Here is a 22,644-nt window from a genome sequence, read left to right on the forward strand (position 1 = left end):
CCCCCCGACACATAAACTACTGCAGCATAAATACTGGAGGCTGAGACAGGAGGGATCAGAAGACACTGTGGCCCCATCCGATGATACCCCCGGACAGGGCCAAACAGGCAGGATATAACCCCACCCACTTTGCCAAAGCACAGCCCCCACACCACTAGAAGGATGTCTCCAACCACCAACTTACCGTCCTAAGACAAGGCCGAGTATAGCCCACAACGATCTCCGCCATGGCACAACCCAAGGGGGGGCGCCAACCCAGACAGGAAGACCACGTCAGTGACTCAACCCACTCAAGTGACGCACCCCTCCCATGGACGGCATGGAAGAACACCAGTAAGCCAGTGACTCAGCCCCTGTAAAAGGGTTAGAGGCAGAGAATCCCAGTGGAAAGAGGGGAACCGGCAAGGCAGAGACAGCAAGGGCGGTTCGTTGCTCCAGCCTTTCCGTTCACCTTCCTGGGCCAGACTATACTTAATCATAGGACCTACTGAAGAGATAAGTCTTCAGTAAAGACTTAAAGGTTGAGACTGAGTCTGCGTCTCTCACCTTGGTAGGCAGACCAGTCCATAAAAATGGAGCTCTATAGGAGAAAGCCCTACCTCCAGCCGTTTGCTTAGAAATTCTAGGGACAATTAGGAGGCCTGCGTCTTGTGACCGTAACGTACGTGTAGGTATGTACGGCAGGACCAAATCGGAAAGATAGGTAGAAGCAAGCCCATGTAATGCTTTGTAGGTTAGCAGTAAAACCTTGAAATCAGCCCTTGCCTTAACAGGAAGCCAGTGTAGGGAGGCTAGCACTGGAGTAATATGATCAAATTTTTTGGTTCTAGTCAGGATTCTAGCAGCCGTATTTAGCACTGACTGAAGTTTGTTTAGTGCTTTATCCGGGTAGCCGGAAAGTAGAGCATTGCAGTAGTCCAGCCTAGAAGTAACAAAAGCATGGATTCATTTTTTGGCGTCATTTTTGGACAGAAAGTTTCTGATTTTTGCAATGTTAGCAATGTTTGCAATACTAGATACACTATATATAGCATGGCATCTACACTATATATAGCATGGCTACTAGATACACTATATATAGCATGGCCTCTACACTATATATAGCATGGCTACTAGATACACAATATATAGCATGACCTCTACACTATATATAGCATGGCAACTAGATACACTATATATAGCATGGCAACTAGATACACTATATATAGCATGACCTCTACACTATATATAGCATGGCTACTAGATACACTTTATAGAGCATGGCCTATAGATACACTATATATAGCATGGCTACTAGATACACAATATATAGCATGACCTCTACACTATATATAGCATGGCAACTAGATACACTATATATAGCATGGCTACTAGATACACTATATATAGCATGACCTCTACACTATATATAGCATGGCTACTAGATACACTATATATAGCATGGCTACTATATACACTATATATAGCATGGCCTCTACACTATATATAGCATGGCCTCTAGATACACTATATATAGCATGGCTACTATATACACTTTATGTAGTTTCCTGTTGGAAAATGACTGCAAAAAATGACTCTTTCTTATTGGGAAATTGAAATGTTTTATTCATGTTTTAATATTTTAAACACTGACATTTAGGTTGTAAACATATCACATGTTTTATGCTTTTACAGTGTGTGTGTCTTATATCACAGTGACCTCGCTGGGTGGCAGGGTGAGTCTCTTCTCCCTGACAGACAGACAGACAGACAGACAGACAGACAGACAGACAGACAGACAGACAGACAGACAGACAGACAGACAGACAGACAGACAGACAGACAGACAGACAGACAGACAGACAGACAGACAGACAGACAGACAGACAGACAGACAGACAGACAGACAGTGTCTCATAACACAGTGATATCGCTTGGTGGCAGGGTGAATCTCTTCTCCCGGAGAGACAGCATGTTCTCCACGTGCATGGCAATGACCCGACAAAGCTCCAGTCCCTAAACACTCTCACACACACACACACACACACACACACACACACACACACACACACACACACACACACACACACACACACACACACACACACACACACACACACACGACATAGTTACAATGTGTGTGTGTGTAGGTGTGTATACATGCGTCCATGTGTGTGTGTTGGTACAGGTGTGTGTGTGTGTTTTTGTTTGTTTGTTTGTTTGTTTGTTTGTTTGTTTGTGTGTGTGTGTGTGGGTGTGTGTGTTCAGCTGTGCATGTGTGTGTGGGTGTGTGTGTATCTGTGTGTGTGTGTGTGTGTGTGTGTGTGTGTGTGTGTGTGTGTGTGTGTGTGTGTGTGTGTGTGTGTGTGTGTGTGTGTGTGTGTGTGTGTGTGTGTGTGTGTGTGTGTGTGTACCTGTTTCAGCTGTATCTGTGTGACTCTCTGAGTGTTCAGATCTCCCAGAGTGAGGTCTACGTAAGGATAGCTGGTCCCGGCCGAGGGTCTCTGGGTGCGGGTAGACTGCACCTCCGCCAGGGGGACTACTGTCTGCAGCTCCTGCACCACAGGGACCAACCATACAATTACTACTATTACCTGAACCAGGGGGACCACTGTCTGCAGCTCCTGCACCACAGAGACCAATCATACAAAAGAGCAAGAGGGTAAGTAATAATATGGGGATGAGGTAGTTGGATGGGCTATTTACAGATGGGCTGTGTACAGGTACAGTGATCGGTAAGCTGCTCTGACAGCTGATGCTTAAATTTAGCGAGGGAGAGATAAGTCTCCAGCTTCAGAGATTTTTGCAATTCGTAACCAGTCATTGGCAGCAGACAACTGGAAGGAAAGGCGGCCAAAGGAAGTGTTGGCTTTGGGGATGACCAGTGAAATATACCTGCTGGAGCGCGTGCTACGGGTGGGTGTTGCTAATGTGACCAGTGAGCTGAGATAAGGCGGCGCTTTACCTAGCAAAGACTTATAGATGAGCTGGAGCCAGTGGGTTTGGCGACGAATACGTAGTGAGGGCCAGCCAAATGACAGCATACAGGTTGCAGTGGTGGGTAGTATATGGGGTTTTGGTGACAAAATGGATGGCACTGTGATAGACTGCATCCAGTTTGCTGAGAAGAGTGTTGGAGGCTATTTTGTAAATGACATCGCCGAAGTCGAGGATCGGTAGGACAGTCCGTTTTAAAAGGGTATGTTTGGCAGCGTGAGTGAAGGAGGCTTTGTTGCGAAACAGGAAGAAGATTCTACATTTAATTTTGGATTGGAAAGCACTTTTGAAGAGCAACCAGGCATCCTCTACTGATGGGATGAGGTCAATATCCTTCCAGGATACCCGGGCCAGGTCGATTAGAAAGGCCTGCTCGCGGAAGTGTTTTAGGGAGCGTTTGACAGTGATGAGGGGTGGTCGTTTGACCGCCGACCCTTTACGCACGCAGGCAATGAGGCAGTGATCTCTGAGATCCTGGTTGAAGACAGCAGATGTGTATTTAGCCTGTTAGGGCTAGGGGGCAGTATTGACACGGCTGGATAAAAAACGTACCCGATTTAATCTGGTTACTACTCCTGCCCAGTAACTAGAATATGCATATAATTATTGGCTTTGGATAGAAAACACCCTAAAGTTTCTAAAACTGTTTGAATGGTGTCTGTGAGTATAACAGAACTCAAATGGCAGGTCAAAACCTGAGAAGATTCTGTACAGGAAGTACCCTGTCTGACCATTTCTTGGCCTTCTACACCATCTCTATCAATTACAAAGGATTTCTGCTATAACGTGACACTTCCTACGGCTCACATGGTCTCTCAGAAGGCGGCAAAAAGTTGAATCGTGGCTTTGCAGGCTCTGGCTGAAACAAAGTAGCGCGTTTGGGTAGTGGCTGGTTACAGTACTGTGAGACTCAGGCTCGTGCCCGCGTCGACCGAAAGCTTTCTTTTCCTTTGTCTGTTTACCTAAAAGGATATTCCCGGTCGGAATATTATCGCTTTTTTTACGAGAAAAATGGCATAAAAATGGATTTTAACCTGTTAGGGCTAGGGGGCAGCATTGACACGGCTGGATAAAAAACATACCCGATTTAATCTGGTTACCACTCCTACTCAGTAACTAGAATATGCATATACTTATTACATATGGATAGAAAACACTCTAAAGTTTCTAAAACTGTTTGAATGGTGTCTGTGAGTATAACAGAACTCATTTGGCAGGCAAAACCCTGAGACATTTTCTGACAGGAAGTGGATACCTGATGTGTTGTATTGACTTTAAACCTATCCCATTGAAAAACACAGGGGCTGAGGAATATTTTGGCACTTCCTATTGCTTCCACTAGATGTCACCAGCCTTTACAAAGTGTTTTGAGTCTTCTGGAGGGAGATCTGACCGAACAAGAGCCATGGAACGATGATGTCCCATTAGACACCTGGCGCGCGAGTTCATGTTGGGTACCCTCGTTCCAATACGTTATAAAAGAGTATGCATTCGTCCACCTTGAATATTATTCATGTTCTGGTTAAAAAAGGCCCTAATGATTTATGCTATACAACGTTTGACATGTTTGAACGAACGTAAATATATTTTTTCCCCTCGTTCATGACGAGAAGTCCGGCTGGCTTAGATCATGTGCTAACAAGACGGAGATTTTTGGACATAAATGATGAGCTTTTTTGAACAAAACTACATTCGTTATGGACCTGTGATACCTGGAAGTGACATCTGATGAAGAGAATCAAAGGTAATGGATTATTTACATAGTATTTTCGATTTTAGATCTCCCCAACATGACGTCTAGTCTGTATCGCAACGCGTATTTTTCTGGGCGCAGTGCTCAGATTATTGCAAAGTGTGATTTCCCAGTAAGGTTATTTTTAAATCTGGCAAGTTGATTGCGTTCAAGAGATGTAAATCTATAATTCTTTAAATGACAATATAAAATTTTACCAATGTTTTCTAATTTTAATTATTTAATTTGTGACGCTGACTTGACTGCCGGTTATTGGAGGGAAACGATTTCCTCAACATCAATGCCATAGTAAAATGCTGTTTTTGGATATAAATATGAACTTGATAGAACTAAAAATGCATGCATTGTCTAACATAATGTCCTAGGAGTGTCATCTGATGGAGATTGTAAAAGGTTAGTGCATCATTTTAGCTGGTTTTATGGTTTTGGTGACCCTGTCTTTGACTTGACAAAACATTACACACAACTCTTGTAAATGTACTGTCCTAACATACTCTAAATTTATGCTTTCGCCGTAAAACCTTTTTGAAATCGTAAAACGTGGTTAGATTAAGGAGATGTTTATCTTTCAAAGGGTGTAAAATAGTTGTATGTTTGAAAAATTTGAATTTTGACATTTATTTGGATTCAAATTTGCCGCTCTTGAAATGCACCTGCTGTTGATGGAGTGCACCACGGGTGGCACGCTAGCGTCCCACCTAGCCCATAGAGGTTAAAATAATTGTTATGCTTTTTGTGAACGTTTATCGTGAGTAATTTAGTAAATTGTTAGTAAATTCCCCGGAAGTTTGCGGGGGTATGCTAGTTCTGAACGTCACATGCCAATGTAAAAAGCTGTTTTTTGATATAAATATGAACTTGATTGAACAAAACATGCATGTATTGTATAACATAACGTCCTAGGGTTGTCATCTGATGAAGATCATCAAAGGTTAGTGCTGCATTTAGCTGTGGTTTGGGTTTTTGTGACATTATATGCTAGCTTGAAAAATGGGTGTCTGGTTATTTCTGGCTGGGTACTCTGCTGACATAATCTAATGTTTTGCTTTCGTTGTAAAGCCTTTTTGAAATCGGACAGTGTGGTTAGATTAACGAGAGTCTTGTCTTTAAATAGCTGTAAAATAGTCATATGTTTGAGAAATTGAAGTAATAGCATTTCTAAGGTATTTGAAAATCGCGCCACTGGATTAGACTGGCTGTTGCGTAGGTGGGACGAATTCGTCCCGCCTAGCCCAGAGAAGTTAGAGGGAAAGTTGGTCAGGATGATATCTAAGAGGGTGCCCATGGTTATGGATTTAGGGTTGTACCTGGTAGGTTCCTTGATCATTTGTGTGAGATTGAGGGCATCTAGCTTAGATTGTAGGACGGCCGGGGTGTTAAGCAAGTCCCAGTTTAGGTCACCTAACTGTACGAACTGTAGGTGATAGGGGGCAATCAATTCACATATGGTGTCCAGGTCACAGCTGGGGGATGAAGGGGGTCTATAACAAGCGACAACGGTGAGAGACTTGTTTCTGGAAAGGTGGATTTTTAAAAGTAGAAGCTTGAACTGTTTGGGCACATACCTGGATAGTAAGACAGAACTCTGCAGGCTGTCTCTGCAGTAGATTACAACTCTGCCTCCTTTGGCAGTTCTATCTTGATGGAAAATGTTATAGTTAGGGATGGAAATGTCAGGATTTCTGGTGGCCTTCCTAAGCCAGAATTCAGACACGGCTATGACATCAGGGTTGGCGGAGTCTGCTAAAGCAGTGAATAAAACAAACTTAGGGAGGAGGCTTCTAATGAGATAAGGCTACGGAATTAGGGTTGTACCTGGTAGGTTCCTTGATAATTTGTGTGAGATTGAGGGCATCTAGCTTAGATTTTAGGATGGCTGGGGTGTTTAAGCATGTCCCAGTTTAGGTCACCTAACTGTACGAACTGTAGGTGATAGGGGGCGATCATTTCACATATGGTGTCCAGGTCACAGCTTGGAATGGGAGCGGTGCAGGGTGCTGCAGGGCCTGGGTTAACCTCTACATCGCCAGAGGAACAGAGGAGAAGTAGGATAAGGGTACGGCTAAAGGCTAGAAGAACCTGGGGAATGGGAGCAGTGCAGGGGGCTGCAGGGCCTGGGTTAACCTCTACATCACCAGAGGAGGAGAGGAGGAGAAGGATGAGGGTACGGCTAAAGGCTATAAGAACCTGGGGAATGGGAGCGGTGCAGGGGGCTGCAGGGCCTGGATGAACCTCTACATCACCAGAGGAGGAGAGGAGGAGTAGGATGAGGGTACGGCTAAAGGCTATAAGAACCTGGGGATTGGGAGCAGTGCAGGGGGCTGCAGGGCCTGGGTTAACCTCTACATCACCAGAGGAGGAGTTGGATAAGGGTACGGCTAAAGGCTATAAGAACCTGGGGAATGGGAGCGGTGCAGGGGGCTGCAGGGGTTAACCTCTACATCACCAGAAGAGCAGAGGAGGAGTAGGATAGTGCGTTCGGAACAGAGAGTAAAAGGAGCAGATTTCTGGGTGCGGAAGAATAGATTCAAGGCATAGTGTACAGACAAGGGTATGGTAGGATGTGAGTACAGTGGAGGTAAACCTAGGCATTGAGTGACGATGAGAGAGGTTTTGTCTCTAGAGGCACCATTTAAAAGTCAGGTGAGATCACCGCATGTGTGGGGGGGTGGAACAAAAGGGCTAGCTAGTGAGCAGTGTGGGTGGGACTTATTGAGCAGAGTGGGCGGGGCTTAGTGAGCAAAGTGGGCGGTACTTAGTGAGCGGTGTGGGCGGAACTTAGTGAGCAAAATGGGTGGGACTTAGTGAGCAGTGTGGGCAGGACTTAGTGAGCAGTGTGGGCGGGGCTTATTGAGAAAAGTGGGCGGTACTTAGTGAGTGGTGTGGGCGGGACTTAGTGAGCAAAGTGGGTGGGACTTAGTGAGCAGAGTGGGCAGGGCTTAGTGAGCAAAGTGGGCGGTACTTAGTGAGCGGTGTGGGCGGGCCATAGTGGGGCAGTGTGGGCGGGATTTAGTGAGCAAAGTGGGAAGTGGGTGGGACTTAGTGAGCGGTGTGGGGGCGGGGCCCTTACGTGAGTGTCCTTGTTGAGAAAGTGCAGTCCACGTGGATTAACAGCCAGGATACAGGGAGCGTACATGGAGCCACTGCTGCTGGACTGGACGAAGAAGAACGAGGAGCCAAACATGGGGAACGAACTGACCAGACCTGGGGGAGGGTCACAGTCAGACACACACACACACACACACACACACACACACACACACACACACACACACACACACACACACACACCACACACACACACATAGCCGAATCCACTAATTTGAAGGGGTGTCCACATACTTTTGTATATGTATTGTATGTGTGTTAGTGTGTGTTAGGTGTGTTCGTGTGTGTGTTAGGTGTCATACCCAGGAACTGAGCTTTGGCCTGGTGCGGGTTGAGGGTCTGGACCTGCTGCATGTGCTGCGTTACCATGGTGACCCATGCCTGGGGGGGCTGCTTCCCGAACAGAAGGGGGGGGATGTACTCCGACAACTCATGGCTGGCGAGACAAAAGAACGGAGAAAAGGATAACAAATAAATAAATAAAATATTTCTAAATGTTTCTCAGTTCAAGGGTTTTTACATTCATTGACATGATGGAGAGATGACATAGAGATGATATAGAGATTACAGAGATGACATAGAGATGGCGGAGAGATTACATAGAGATGATGTAGAAATGACATAGAGATGATGGAGAGATGACATAGATATGACGGCGAGATTACATAGAGATGATGGAGAGATGACATAGAGATGATGGAGAGATGATGGAGAGATTACATAGAGATGACATAGAGATGATGGAGAGATGACATAGAGATGATGGAGAGATTACATAGAGATGACGGAGAGATTACATAGAGATGACGGAGAGATTACATAGACATTACATAGAGATGACGGAGAGATTACATAGCGATGACAGAGAGATTACATAGAGATTACATAGAGATGATGTAGAGATGACATAGAGATGACAGAGATATTACATAGAGATGATGGAGAGATTACATAGAGATGACATAGAGATGATGGAGAGATTACATAGAGATGACACAGAGATGACAGAGATGGCGGAGAGATTACATAGAGATGACATAGAGATGAAGGAGAGATTACATAGAGATTACATAGAGATGACAGAGAGATTAAATAGAGATGACACAGAGATGACATAGAGATGACATAGATATTACAGAGATGACATAGAGATTATGTAGCGATTACATAGAGATTATGTAGAAATGACACAGAGATGATGGAGAGATTACATAGAGATGATGGAGAGATTACATAGAGATGATGGAGAGATTACATAGCGATTACATAGACATGTCGGAAAGATGACATAGAGATGACAGAGAGATTACATAGAGATGACATAGAGATGATGGAGAGATTGCATTGAGATGATACAGAGATGACAGAGAGATGACAGAGAGATGACAGAGAGATTACATAGAGGTGACGGAGAGATTACATAGAGATGACATAGAGATGATGGAGAGATTACATAGAGATGACGGAGAGGTTAGATAGAGATGGCACAGAGAATACATAGAGACTACATAGAGATGATGGAAAGATTACATAGAGATTACATAGAGACTACATAGAGATGACGGAGAGATTACATAGAGATTATAAAGAGACTACATAGAGATGACAGAGAGATTACATAGACATGAAGGAAAGATTACATAGAGATTACATGGAGACTACATAGAGATGATGGAGAGATTACATAGAGATGATGGAGAGATTACATAGAGATGACATAGAGATGATGGAGAGATTACATAGAGATGACACAGAGATGACAGAGATGGCGGAGAGATTACATAGAGATGACATAGAGATGAAGGAGAGATTACATAGAGATTACATAGAGATGACAGAGAGATTACATAGAGATGACAGAGAGATTACATAGAGATGACATAGATATTACATAGAGATGACAAAGATATGACAGAGAGATTACATAGAGATGCCATACAGATGATGGAGAGATTACATAGAGATTACATAAAGATGATGGAGAGATTACATAGAGATGACATAGAGATGATGGAGAGATTACATAGAGATTACATAGAGATGATGGAGAGATTACATAGAGATGATGGAGAGATTACATAGCGATTACATAGACATGTCGGAAAGATGACATAGAGATGACAGAGAGATTACATTGAGATGATACAGAGATGACAGAGAGATGACAGAGAGATGACAGAGAGATTACATAGAGGTGACGGAGAGATTACATAGAGATGACATAGAGATGATGGAGAGATTACATAGAGATGACGGAGAGGTTAGATAGAGATGGCACAGAGATTACATAGAGACTACATAGAGATGACGGAGAGATTACATAGAGATTATATAGAGACTACATAGAGATGACAGAGAGATTACATAGACATGAAGGAAAGATTACATAGAGATTACATGGAGACTACATAGAGATGATGGAGAGATTACATAGAGATGATGGAGAGATTACATAGAGATGACAGAGATGACATAGAGATGACATAGAGATGATGGAGAGATTACATAGAGATGACAGAGAGGTTACATAGAGATGACATAGAGATGATGGAGAGATTACATAGAGATGACATGGAGATGATGGAGAGATTACATAGAGATGACATAGAGATGATGGATAGATTACATAGAGACTACATAGAGATGACATAGAGATGATGGAGAGATTACATAGAGATGACAGAGAGGTTACATAGAGATGACATAGAGATGATGGAGAGATTACATAGAGATGACATGGAGATGATGGAGAGATTACATAGAGATGACATAGAGATGATGGATAGATTACATAGAGACTACATAGAGATGACATAGAGATGATGGAGAGATTACATATAGATGACAGAGAGATTACATAGAGATGACATAGAGATGACATAGGAATTACGTGAAGACTACATAGAGATTACATAGAGAATACATAGAGATTACATGGAGATGACAGAGATTACATAGAGATTACGGAGAGGTTACATAGAGATTACATAGAGATGACGTAGGGATTATGTAAAGATGACATAGAGATGATGGAGAGATGATAAAGAGATGATGGAGAGATTACATTGAGATGATGGAGAAAAAGTGCATTCGGAAAGTATTCAGACCCCTTCCCTTTTTCATTTTGTTACCTTACAGCCTTATTCTAAAATGGACTAAATTACATTATTTCCCTCATCAACTACACACAATACCCCATAATGACATCACAATACCCCATAACGACATCACAATACCCCACAATGACAAAGTTAAAACAAGTTTTTATAAAGGACTCTGAGACGATGAGAAACAAGATTCTCTGGTCTGATGAAACCACGATTGAACTATTTGGCCTGAATGCCAAGAGTCACGTCTGGAGGAAACCTGGCGGTGAAGCATGGCGGTGGCAGCATCATGCTGTGGGGATGTTTTTCAGTGGCAGGGATTGGGAGACACAACCACCTCCCCCATAATGCACTGCACACAGCAACCAGCTCCCCCATAATGCACTGCACACAGCAACCACCTCCCCCATAATGCACTGTACACAGCAACCACCTCCCCCATAACGCACTGCACAACCACCTCCCCCATAATGCACTGCGCAACCACCTCCCCCATAATGCACTGCACAACCACCTCCCCCATAATGCACTGTACACAGCAACCACCTCCCCCATAATGCACTGCACACAGCAACCACCTCCCCCCATAATGCACTGCACACAGCAACCACCTCCCCCATAATGCACTGCACACAGCAACCACCTCCCCCATAATGCACTGCACACAGCAACCACCTCCCCCATAATGCACTGTACCCAGCAACCATCCCATAATGCACTGCAAACGACCTCCCCCATAATGCACTGTACAAAGCAACCACCTCCCCCATAATGCACTGCACAACCACCTCCCCCATAATGCACTGCACAACCACCTCCCCCATAATGCACTGCACAACCCCCACCCCATAATGCACTGCACACAGCAACCACCTCCCCCATAATGCACTGCACACAGCAACCACCTCCCCCATAACGCACTGCACAACCACCTCCCCCATAATGCACTGCACAACCACCTCCCCCATAATGCACTGCACAACCACCTCCCCCATAATGCACTGTACACAGCAACCACCTCCCCCATAATGCACTGCACACAGCAACCACATCCCCCCATTATGCACTGCACACAGCAACCACCTCCCCCCATAATGCACTGCACACAGCAACCACCTCCCCCATAATGCACTGCACACAGCAACCACCTCCCCCATAATGCACTGCACACAGCAACCACCTCCCCCATAATGCACTGTACCCAGCAACCATCCCATAATGCACTGCAAACCACCTCCCCCATAATGCACTGTACAAAGCAACCACCTCCCCCATAATGCACTGCACAACCACCTCCCCCATAATGCACTGCACAACCACCTCCCCCATAATGCACTGCACAACCACCTCTCCATAATGCACTGTACACAGCAACCACCTCCCCCATAATGCACTGCACACAGCAACCACATCCCCCCATTATGCACTGCACACAGCAACCACCTCCCCCCATAATGCACTGCACACAGCAACCACCTCCCCCATAATGCACTGCACACAGCAACCACCTCCCCCATAATGCACTGCACACAGCAACCACCTCCCCCATAATGCACTGTACCCAGCAACCATCCCATAATGCACTGCAAACCACCTCCCCATAATGCACTGTACAAAGCAACCACCTCCCCCATAATGCACTGCACAACCACCTCCCCCATAATGCACTGCACAACCACCTCCCACATAATGCACTGCACAACCACCACCCCATAATGCACTGCACAGAGCAACCAACTCCCCCGTAATGCACTGGACACAGCAACCACCTCCCCCATAATGCACTGCACAACCACCTCCCCCATAATGCACTGTACACAGCAACCACCCCCCCATAATGCACTGTACAACCACCTCCCCCATAATGCACTGCACAACCACCTCCCCCATAATGCACTGCACACAGCAACCACCTCCCCCATAATGCACTGCACAACCACCTCCCCCATAATGCACTGTACAACCACCTCCCCCATAATGCACTGCACAACCACCTCCCCCATAATGCACTCCACAACCCCCTCCCCCATAATGCACTGCACACAGCAACCACCTCTCCGCATAATGCACTAAACACAGCAACCACCTCCCCCATAATGCACTGTACACAGCAACCACCTCCCCCCATAATGCACTGCACCCAGCAACCACCTCCTCCCATAATGCACTGCACCCAGCAACCCCCCCCCATAATGCACTGCAGTGTGTGTTCTTACATGCTGGGTGTGAACGTGATGTCCTTGGCTCTGTGTTGCAGAGCTGACAGCTTAGAGATCTGGAGGAACTGCTGTCAACCCCCCCATAATGCACTGCACAACCACCTCCCCCATAATGCCCTGCAGTGTGTGTTCTTACATGCTGGGCATGAACGGGATGTCCTTGGCTCTGTGTTGCAGAGCTGACAGCTTAGAGATCTGGAGGAACTGCTGTTCAGAGACTTTCCCTCTGGGCAGCGTGTTCATCAAGCCCTTACGGTAGTCCGGAAGCACCTGGTAATAACGCGTCGTAACACAGAGCAGACTGTTACACCTGGTCGTCAATGCATCATAGTGTTGTTATACCTGGTTATAATGCATCATCGTGTTGTTATACCTGGTTATAATGCATCATCGTGTTGTTATACCTGGTTGCAATTCATCATGTTGTTATACCTGGTTATAATGCATCATTGTCTTGTTATACCTGGTTATAATGCATCATCGTGTTGTTATACCTGGTTATAATGCATCATAAGGCAGAGCTGGTTATTATACCTGGTTATAAAGCATCATAAGGCAGAGCTGGTTATTATACCTGGTTATAATGCATGGTGACGCAGAGCTCGTTGTCAAATTTCAGCGTCTGAGTCCAGACGACCCTCCTGAACCACAGGCTGTAGTCACTGTCCACTGGCTCTGCCTCCGTAGCAATGTCCAGGATGTACTCCCTCTTATTGAGGGGACGGACATTCTGACCTGAAGACGGACGGACGGACAGACAGACAGACAGACAGACAGACAGACAGACAGACAGACAGACAGACAGACTGTAAAATTAAAGTATGGACAGTCTGACAATGTGGGTGTGTGTGTGTGGTGTGTGTGTGTGTGTGTGTGTGTGTGTGGGTGAGAGTGAGAGTGAGAGTGAGAGTGAGCGTGTGCGTGTGCGTGTGTGTGTGTGTGTGTGTATATATACACCTCTCTTCGTGACCAGGAAGACAGCGTATTCGTCAACGGCCTCCAGTCTGTGTAGGCCCATCTCATAACACAGCTCCTCGATCACGTCCAGCGCCACCTGCAGCACAGGAGGACACATGATTAGAGCCCACCGTAATACACAGAGAGAGATACACAGAACAGGACATGATCAGAGCCCACCGTAATACACAGAGAGAAATACACAGAACAGGACATGATCAGAGCACACCGTAATACACACAGAGAGAGAGAGAGAGAGAACATGATCAGAGCCCACTGTAATACACATAGAGAGAGAGATAAACACAACAGAACCCACTGTAATAAAGAGAGAGAGATACACACAACAGAACCCACTGTAATACACACAGAGAGAGAGAGAGAGATACACACAACAGGACATGGTCAGAGCCCACTGTAATACACAGAGAGAGATACACACAACATAACATGATCAGAGCCCACTGTAATACACAGAGAGAGAGAGATACACAACAGGACATGATCTGAGCCCACCATAATACACACAGAGAGAGAGAGAGATACACACAACAGGACATGATCAGAACCCACTGTAATACACAGAGAGAGAGAGATACACACAACAGAACCCACTGTAATACACAGAGAGAGAGAGAGATACACACAACATAACATGATCAGAGCCCACTGTAATACACAGAGAGAGAGATACACACAACAGAACCCACCGTAATACACAGAGAGAGAGAGAGAGAGAGAGATACACAACAGGACATGATCAGATCCCACCATAACACATAGAGAGAGCGAGAGAGAGATACACACAACAGGACATGATCAGAGCCCACCGTAATACACAGAGAGAGAGATATACACGCAACAGAGCCCACCGTAATACAGAGAGAGAGAGAGAGAGAAAGAGAACATGATCAGAGCCCACCGTAATACACAGAGAGAAAGAGAGATACACAGAAAAGGACATGATCAGAGCCCAGCATATTACACAGAGAGAGAGAGAAACACAAAACAGAACCCACCGTAATACAGAGAGAGAGAGAGATACACACAACAGAACCCACTGTAATACACAGAGAGAGAGAGAGATACACACAACAGAACCCACTGTAATACACACAGAGAGAGAGAGATACACACAACAGAACCCACTGTAATACAGAGAGAGAGAGAGAGAGAGATACACACAACTGAGCCCACTGTAATACACAGAGAGAGATACACACAGCATAACATGATCGGAGCCCAGTGTAATACACAGAGAGAGAGAGAGAGAGAGAGATACACAACAGGACATGATCAGAGCCCACCATAATACACAGAGAGAGAGAGAGAGAGAGAGTTACACACAACAGAACATGATCAGAGCCCACTGTAATACACACAGAGAGAGAGATACACACAACAGAACCCACTGTAATACACAGAGAGAGAGAGAAACACAACAGGACATGATCAGAGCCCACTGTAATACACACAGAGAGAGAGATACACACAACAGAACCCACTGTAATACACAGAGAGAGATACACACAACAGGACATGATCAGAGCCCACTGTAATACACAAAGAGAGAGAGAGAGAGACACACAACAGGACACACTGTAATACACAGAGAGATATACACACAACAGGACATGATCAGAGCCCTCTGTAATACACAGAGAGAGAGAGATACACACAACAGAACCCACTCTAATACAGAGAGAGATATACACACAACAGGACATGATCAGAGCCCACTGTAATACACAGAGAGAGAGAGATACACACAACAGGACATGATCAGAGCCCACTGTAATACACACAGAGAGAGATACACACAACAAAACCCACCATAATACAGAGAGAGAGAGAGAGAGAGAGATACACAACAGGACATGATCAGAGCCCACTGAAATAGACAGAGAGAGATACACACAACAGAACCCACTGTAATACACAGAGAGATATACACACAACAGAACATGATCAGAGCCCACTCTAATACAGAGAGAGAGAGAGAGATACACACAACAAAACCCACTGTAATACACAGAGAGAGATACACACAACAGGACATGATCAGAGCCCACTGTAATACACAGAGAGAAATACACACAACAGAACATGATCAGAGCCCACTCTAATACAGAGAGAGAGAGAGATACACACAACAGAGCCCACTGTAATACACAGAGAGAGAGAGAGAGAGATACACACAACAGAACCCACTGTAATACAAATAGAGACAGAGATACACACAACAGAACCCACTGTAATACACACAGAGAGATACACACAACAGAACATGATCACTGCCCACTCTAATACACAGAGAGAGATATAAACAACAGAACCCACTGTAATACACACAGAGAGAGAGATACACACAACAGGACATGATCAGAGCCCACTGTAATACACAGAGAGAGATACACACAACAGAACCCACTGTAATACACACAGAGAGAGATAAACAGAACAGAGCCCACTGTAATACACAGAGAGAGAGATACACACAAGATAACCTGATCACTGCCCACTGTAATACACAGAGAGAGATACAAACAACAGAACCCACCATAATACACACAGAGAGAGAGAGATACACACAACAGAACATGATCAGAGCCCACTGTAATACACAGAGAGAGAGAGATACACACAACAGAACCCACTGTAATACACAGAGAGAGAGATACACACAACAGAACCCACTGTAATACACAGAGAGAGAGAGAGATACACAAAACAGGACATGGTCAGAGCCCACTGTAATACACAGAGAGAGAGATACACACAACAGAACCCACTGTAATACACACAGAGATACAGACAACAGATCCCACTGTAATACACAGAGAGAGAGATACACACACAACAGGACATGATCAGAGTCCACTGTAATACAGAGAGAGAGAGAGAGATACACACAACAGGACATTGTCAGAGCCCACTGTAATACACACAAGAGAGAGAGATACACACAACAGAACCCACTGTAATACAAAGAGATATATACACACAACAGGACATGATCAGAGCCCACTGTAATACAGAGAGAGAGAGAGATACACACAACATAACATGATCAGAGCCCACTGTAATACACAGAGAGAGAGATACACACAACAGAACCCACCGTAATACACACAGAGAGAGAGAGAGAGAGATACACAACTGGACATGATCAGAGCCCACCGTAATACACAGAGAGAGAGATATACACGCAACAGAGCCCACCGTAATGCACACAGAGAGAGAAAAACAGAACAGAGCCCACTGTAATACACAGAGAGAGAGATACACACCAGGACATGATCAGAGCCCACTGTAATACACAGAGAGATATACACACAGGACATGATCAGAGCCCACTGTAATAAACACAGAGAGAGAGAGATACACAGAACAGAACCACTGTAATACAGAGAGATATATACACACAACAGGACATGATCAGAGCCCACTGTATTACACAGAGAGAGAGAGATACACACAACAGAACCCACTGTAATACACAGAGAGAGATACACACAACAGAACCCACTGTAATACACACAGAGAGAGAGATACACACAACAGAACCCACTGTAATACACACAGAGAGAGAGATACACACAACAGAACCCATTGTAATACAGAGAGAGAGAGAGATACACACAACAGAACCCACTGTAATACAGAGAGAGAGAGAGAGAGATACACACAACTGACCCCACTGTAATACACTGAGAGAGATACACACAGCATAACATGATCGGAGCCCACTGTAATACACCGAGAGAGAGAGAGAGAGAGAGAGATACACAACAGGACATGATCAGAGCCGACCATAATACACAGAGAGAGAGAGAGAGAGAGAGAGTTACACACAACAGAACATGATCAGAGCCCACTGTAATACACACAGAGAGAGAGATACACACAACAGAACCCACTGTAATACACAGAGAGAGAGAGAGAAACACAACCGGATATGATCAGTGCCCACAGTAATACACACAGAGAGAGAGATACACACAACAGAACCCACTGTAATACACAGAGAGAGATACACACAACAGGACATGATCAGAGCCCACTGTAATACACAGAGAGAGAGAGAGAGACACACAACAGGACACACTGTAATACACAGAGAGATATACACACAACAGGACATGATCAGAGCCCTCTGTAATACACAGAGAGAGAGAGATACACACAACAGAACCCACTGTAATACAGAGAGAGATATACACACAACAGGACATGATCAGAGCCCACTGTAATACACACAGAGAGAGAGAGATACACACAACAGGACATGATCAGAGCCCACTGTAATACACAGAGAGAGAGATACACACAACAGGACATGATCAGAGCCCACTGTAATACACAGAGAGAGAGATACACACAACAGGACATGATCAGAGCCCACTGTTATACACAGAGTGAGAGATACACACAATAAAACCCACCGTAATACAGAGAGAGAGAGAGAGAGAGATACACAACAGGACATGATCAGAGCCCACTGTAATACACAGAGAGAGAGAGAGATACACACAACAGAACATGGTCAGAGACCAAAGTAATACACAGAGAGAGATACACACAACAGAACCCACCGTAATACACACAGAGAGAGAGAGAGAGATACACACAACAGAACATGGTCAGAGCCCACTGTAATACACAGAGAGAGATACACACAACAGAACCCACTGTAATACACAGTGAGATATACACACAACAGAACATGATCAGAGCCCACTCTAATACAGAGAGAGAGAGAGAGAGATACACACAACAAAACCCACTGTAATACAAAGAGAGAGATACACACAACAGAACATGATCAGAGCCCACTCTAATACAGAGAGAGAGATACACACAACAGAGCCCACTGTAATACACAGAGATAGAGAGATACACACAACAGGACATGATCAGAGCCCACTGTAATACACAGAGAGAGATACACACAACAGAACCCACTGTAATGCACACAGAGAGAGAAAAACAGAACAGAGCCCACTGTAATACACAGAGAGAGAGATACACACCAGGACATGATCAGAGCCCACTGTAATACACAGAGAGATATACACACAACAGGACATGATCAGAGCCCACTGTAATACACACAGAAAGAGAGAGATACACAGAACAGAACCACTGTAATACAGAGAGATATATACACACAACAGGACATGATCAGAGCCCACTGTATTACACAGAGAGAGAGAGATACATACAACAGAACCCACTGTAATACACAGAGAGAGATACACACAACAGAACCCACTGTAATACACACAGAGAGAGAGATACACACAACAGAACCCACTGTAATACACACAGAGAGAGAGAGATACACACAACAGAACGCACTGTAATACACAGAGAGAGATACACACAACCGGACATGATCAGAGCCCACTGTAATACACAGAGAGAGAGAGATACACACAACAGAACCCACTGTAATACACAGAGAGAGATACACACAACCGGACATGATCAGAGCCCACTGTAATACACAGAGAGAGAGAGAGAGAGACACACAACAGGACACACTGTAATACACAGAGAGATATACACACAACAGGACATGATCAGAGCCCTCTGTAATACACAGAGAGAGAGAAAGAGAGATACACACAACAGAACCCACTGTAATACAGAGAGAGATATACACACAACAGGACATGATCAGAGCCCACTGTAATACACACAGAGAGAGAGAGATACACACAACAGGACATGATCAGAGCCCACTGTAATACACAGAGAGAGAGATACACACAACAGGACATGATCAGAGCCCACTGTAATACACAGAGAGAGAGATACACACAACAGGACATGATCAGAGCCCACTGTTATACACAGAGTGAGAGATACACACAATAAAACCCACCGTAATACAGAGAGAGAGAGAGAGAGAGAGATACACAACAGGACATGATCAGAGCCCACTGTAATACACAGAGAGAGAGAGAGATACACACAACAGAACATGGTCAGAGCCCACTGTAATACACAGAGAGAGATACACACAACAGAACCCACCGTAATACACACAGAGCGAGAGAGAGAGAGATACACACAACAGAACATGGTCAGAGCCCACTGTAATACACAGAGAGAGATACACACAACAGAACCCACTGTAATACACAGAGAGATATACACACAACAGAACATGATCAGAGCCCACTATAATACAGAGAGAGAGAGAGAGAGAGATACACACAACAAAACCCACTGTAATACACAGAGAGAGATACACACAACAGAACATGATCAGAGCCCACTCTAATACAGAGAGAGAGAGATACACACAACAGAGCCCACTGTAATACACAGAGATAGAGAGATACACACAACAGGACATGATCAGAGCCCACTGTAATACACAGAGAGAGATACACACAACAGAACCCACTGTAATGCACACACAGAGAGAAAAAAACAGAACAGAGCCCACTGTAATACACAGAGAGAGAGATACACACCAGGACATGATCAGAGCCCACTGTAATACACAGAGAGATATACACACAACAGGACATGATCAGAGCCCACTGTAATACACACAGAGAGAGAGAGATACACAGAACAGAACCACTGTAATACAGAGAGATATATACACACAACAGGACATGATCAGAGCCCACTGTATTACACAGAGAGAGAGAGATACACACAACAGAACCCACTGTAATACACAGAGAGAGATACACACAACAGAACCCACTGTAATACACACAGAGAGAGAGATACACACAACAGAACCCACTGTAATACACACAGAGAGAGAGAGATACACACAACAGAACCCACTGTAATACACAGAGAGAGATACACACAACCGGACATGATCAGAGCCCACTGTAATACACAGAGAGAGAGAGAGAGACACACAACAGGACACACTGTAATACACAGAGAGATATACACACAACAGGACATGATCATAGCCCTCTGTAATACACACAGATTGAGAGATACACACAACAGAACCCACTGTAATACAGAGAGAGATATACACACTACAGGACATGATCAGAGCCCACTGTAATACACAGAGATTGATATACACAACAGGACATGATCAGAGCCCACTGTTATACACAGAGAGAGAGATACACACAACAGGACATGATCAGAGCCCACTGTTATACACAGAGTGAGAGATACACACAAGAAAACCCACCGTAATACAGAGAGAGAGAGAGAGAGAGAGAGAGAGAGAGAGATACACAACAGGACATGATCAGAGCCCACTGTAATACAGAGAGAGAGAGAGAGAGATACACACAACAGAACATGGTCAGAGCCCACTGTAATACACAGAGAGAGATACACACAACAGAACCCACTGTAATACACAGAGAGATATACACACAACAGAACATGATCAGAGCCCACTCTAATACAGAGAGAGAGAGAGAGAGATACACACAACCAAACCCACTGTAATACACAGAGATACACACAACAGAACATGATCAGAGCCCACTCTAATACAGAGAGAGAGAGAGATACACACAACAGAGCCCACTGTAATACACACAGAGAGAGAGATACACACAACAGGACATGATCAGAGCCCACTGTAATACACAGAGAGAGATACACACAACAGAACCCACTGTAATACACACAGAGAGAGATAAACAGAACAGAGCCCACTGTAATACACAGAGAGAGAGATACACACAACATAACCTGATCACTGCCCACTGTAATACACAGAGAGAGATACAAACAACAGAACCCACCATAATACACACAGAGAGAGAGAGATACACACAACAGAACATGATCAGAGCCCACTGTAATACACAGAGAGAGAGAGATACACACAACAGAACCCACTGTAATACACAGAGAGAGAGATACACACAACAGAACCCACTGTAATACACACAGAGAGAGAGAGAGAGATACACAAAACAGGACATGGTCAGAGCCCACTGTAATACACAGAGAGAGAGATACACACAACAGAACCCACTGTAATACACACAGAGAGATACAGACAACAGATCCCACTGTAATACACAGAGAGAGAGAGATACACACACAACAGGACATGATCAGAGGCCACTGTAATACAGAGAGAGAGAGAGAGAGATACACACAACAGGAAATTGTCAGAGCCCACTGTAATACACAGAGAGATATACACACAACAGGACATGATCAGAGCCCACTGTAATACACACAGAGAGAGAGAGATACACAGAACAGAACCACTGTAATACAGAGAGATATATACACACAACAGGACATGATCAGAGCCCACTGTAAAACACAGAGAGAGAGAGATACACACAACAGGACATGATCAGAGCCCACCGTAATACACACAGAGATAGAGATACACACAACAGAACACAATGTCACACAGAGAGAGAGAGATACACACAACAGAACCCACTGTCATACACAGAGAGCGAGAGAGATACACACAACAGAACAAGATCAGAGCCCACTGTAATACACAGTGAGAGAGAGAGATACACAAAACAGGACATAATCAGAG

At 44.7% G+C, this 22,644-nt stretch overlaps 1 protein-coding gene across 1 annotated transcript in view; it reads right to left on the reverse strand.

The window, feature by feature from the left end:
- Nucleotides 1-1,796: 1,796 nt before the first annotated feature.
- Nucleotides 1,797-22,644, reverse strand: part of LOC106592580 (unconventional myosin-XV) — a 274,787-nt gene continuing 253,939 nt past the window's right edge. Inside the window, exons 56-62 of the mRNA XM_045692035.2 lie at nucleotides 14,121-14,217; nucleotides 13,738-13,898; nucleotides 13,300-13,433; nucleotides 8,140-8,273; nucleotides 7,800-7,933; nucleotides 2,394-2,534; nucleotides 1,797-1,995 (exon numbers count right to left, since the gene is read on the reverse strand). Of these exons, the coding sequence (XP_045547991.2) occupies nucleotides 1,894-1,995; nucleotides 2,394-2,534; nucleotides 7,800-7,933; nucleotides 8,140-8,273; nucleotides 13,300-13,433; nucleotides 13,738-13,898; nucleotides 14,121-14,217 (903 nt within the window). The 3' untranslated portion in view covers nucleotides 1,797-1,893. The remainder of the gene's footprint in view (nucleotides 1,996-2,393; nucleotides 2,535-7,799; nucleotides 7,934-8,139; nucleotides 8,274-13,299; nucleotides 13,434-13,737; nucleotides 13,899-14,120; nucleotides 14,218-22,644) is intronic.

Source organism: Salmo salar, chromosome 12 (genome assembly GCF_965601325.2).
Source record: "Salmo salar chromosome 12, fSalSal1, whole genome shotgun sequence".
NCBI lineage: Eukaryota > Metazoa > Chordata > Actinopteri > Salmoniformes > Salmonidae > Salmo > Salmo salar.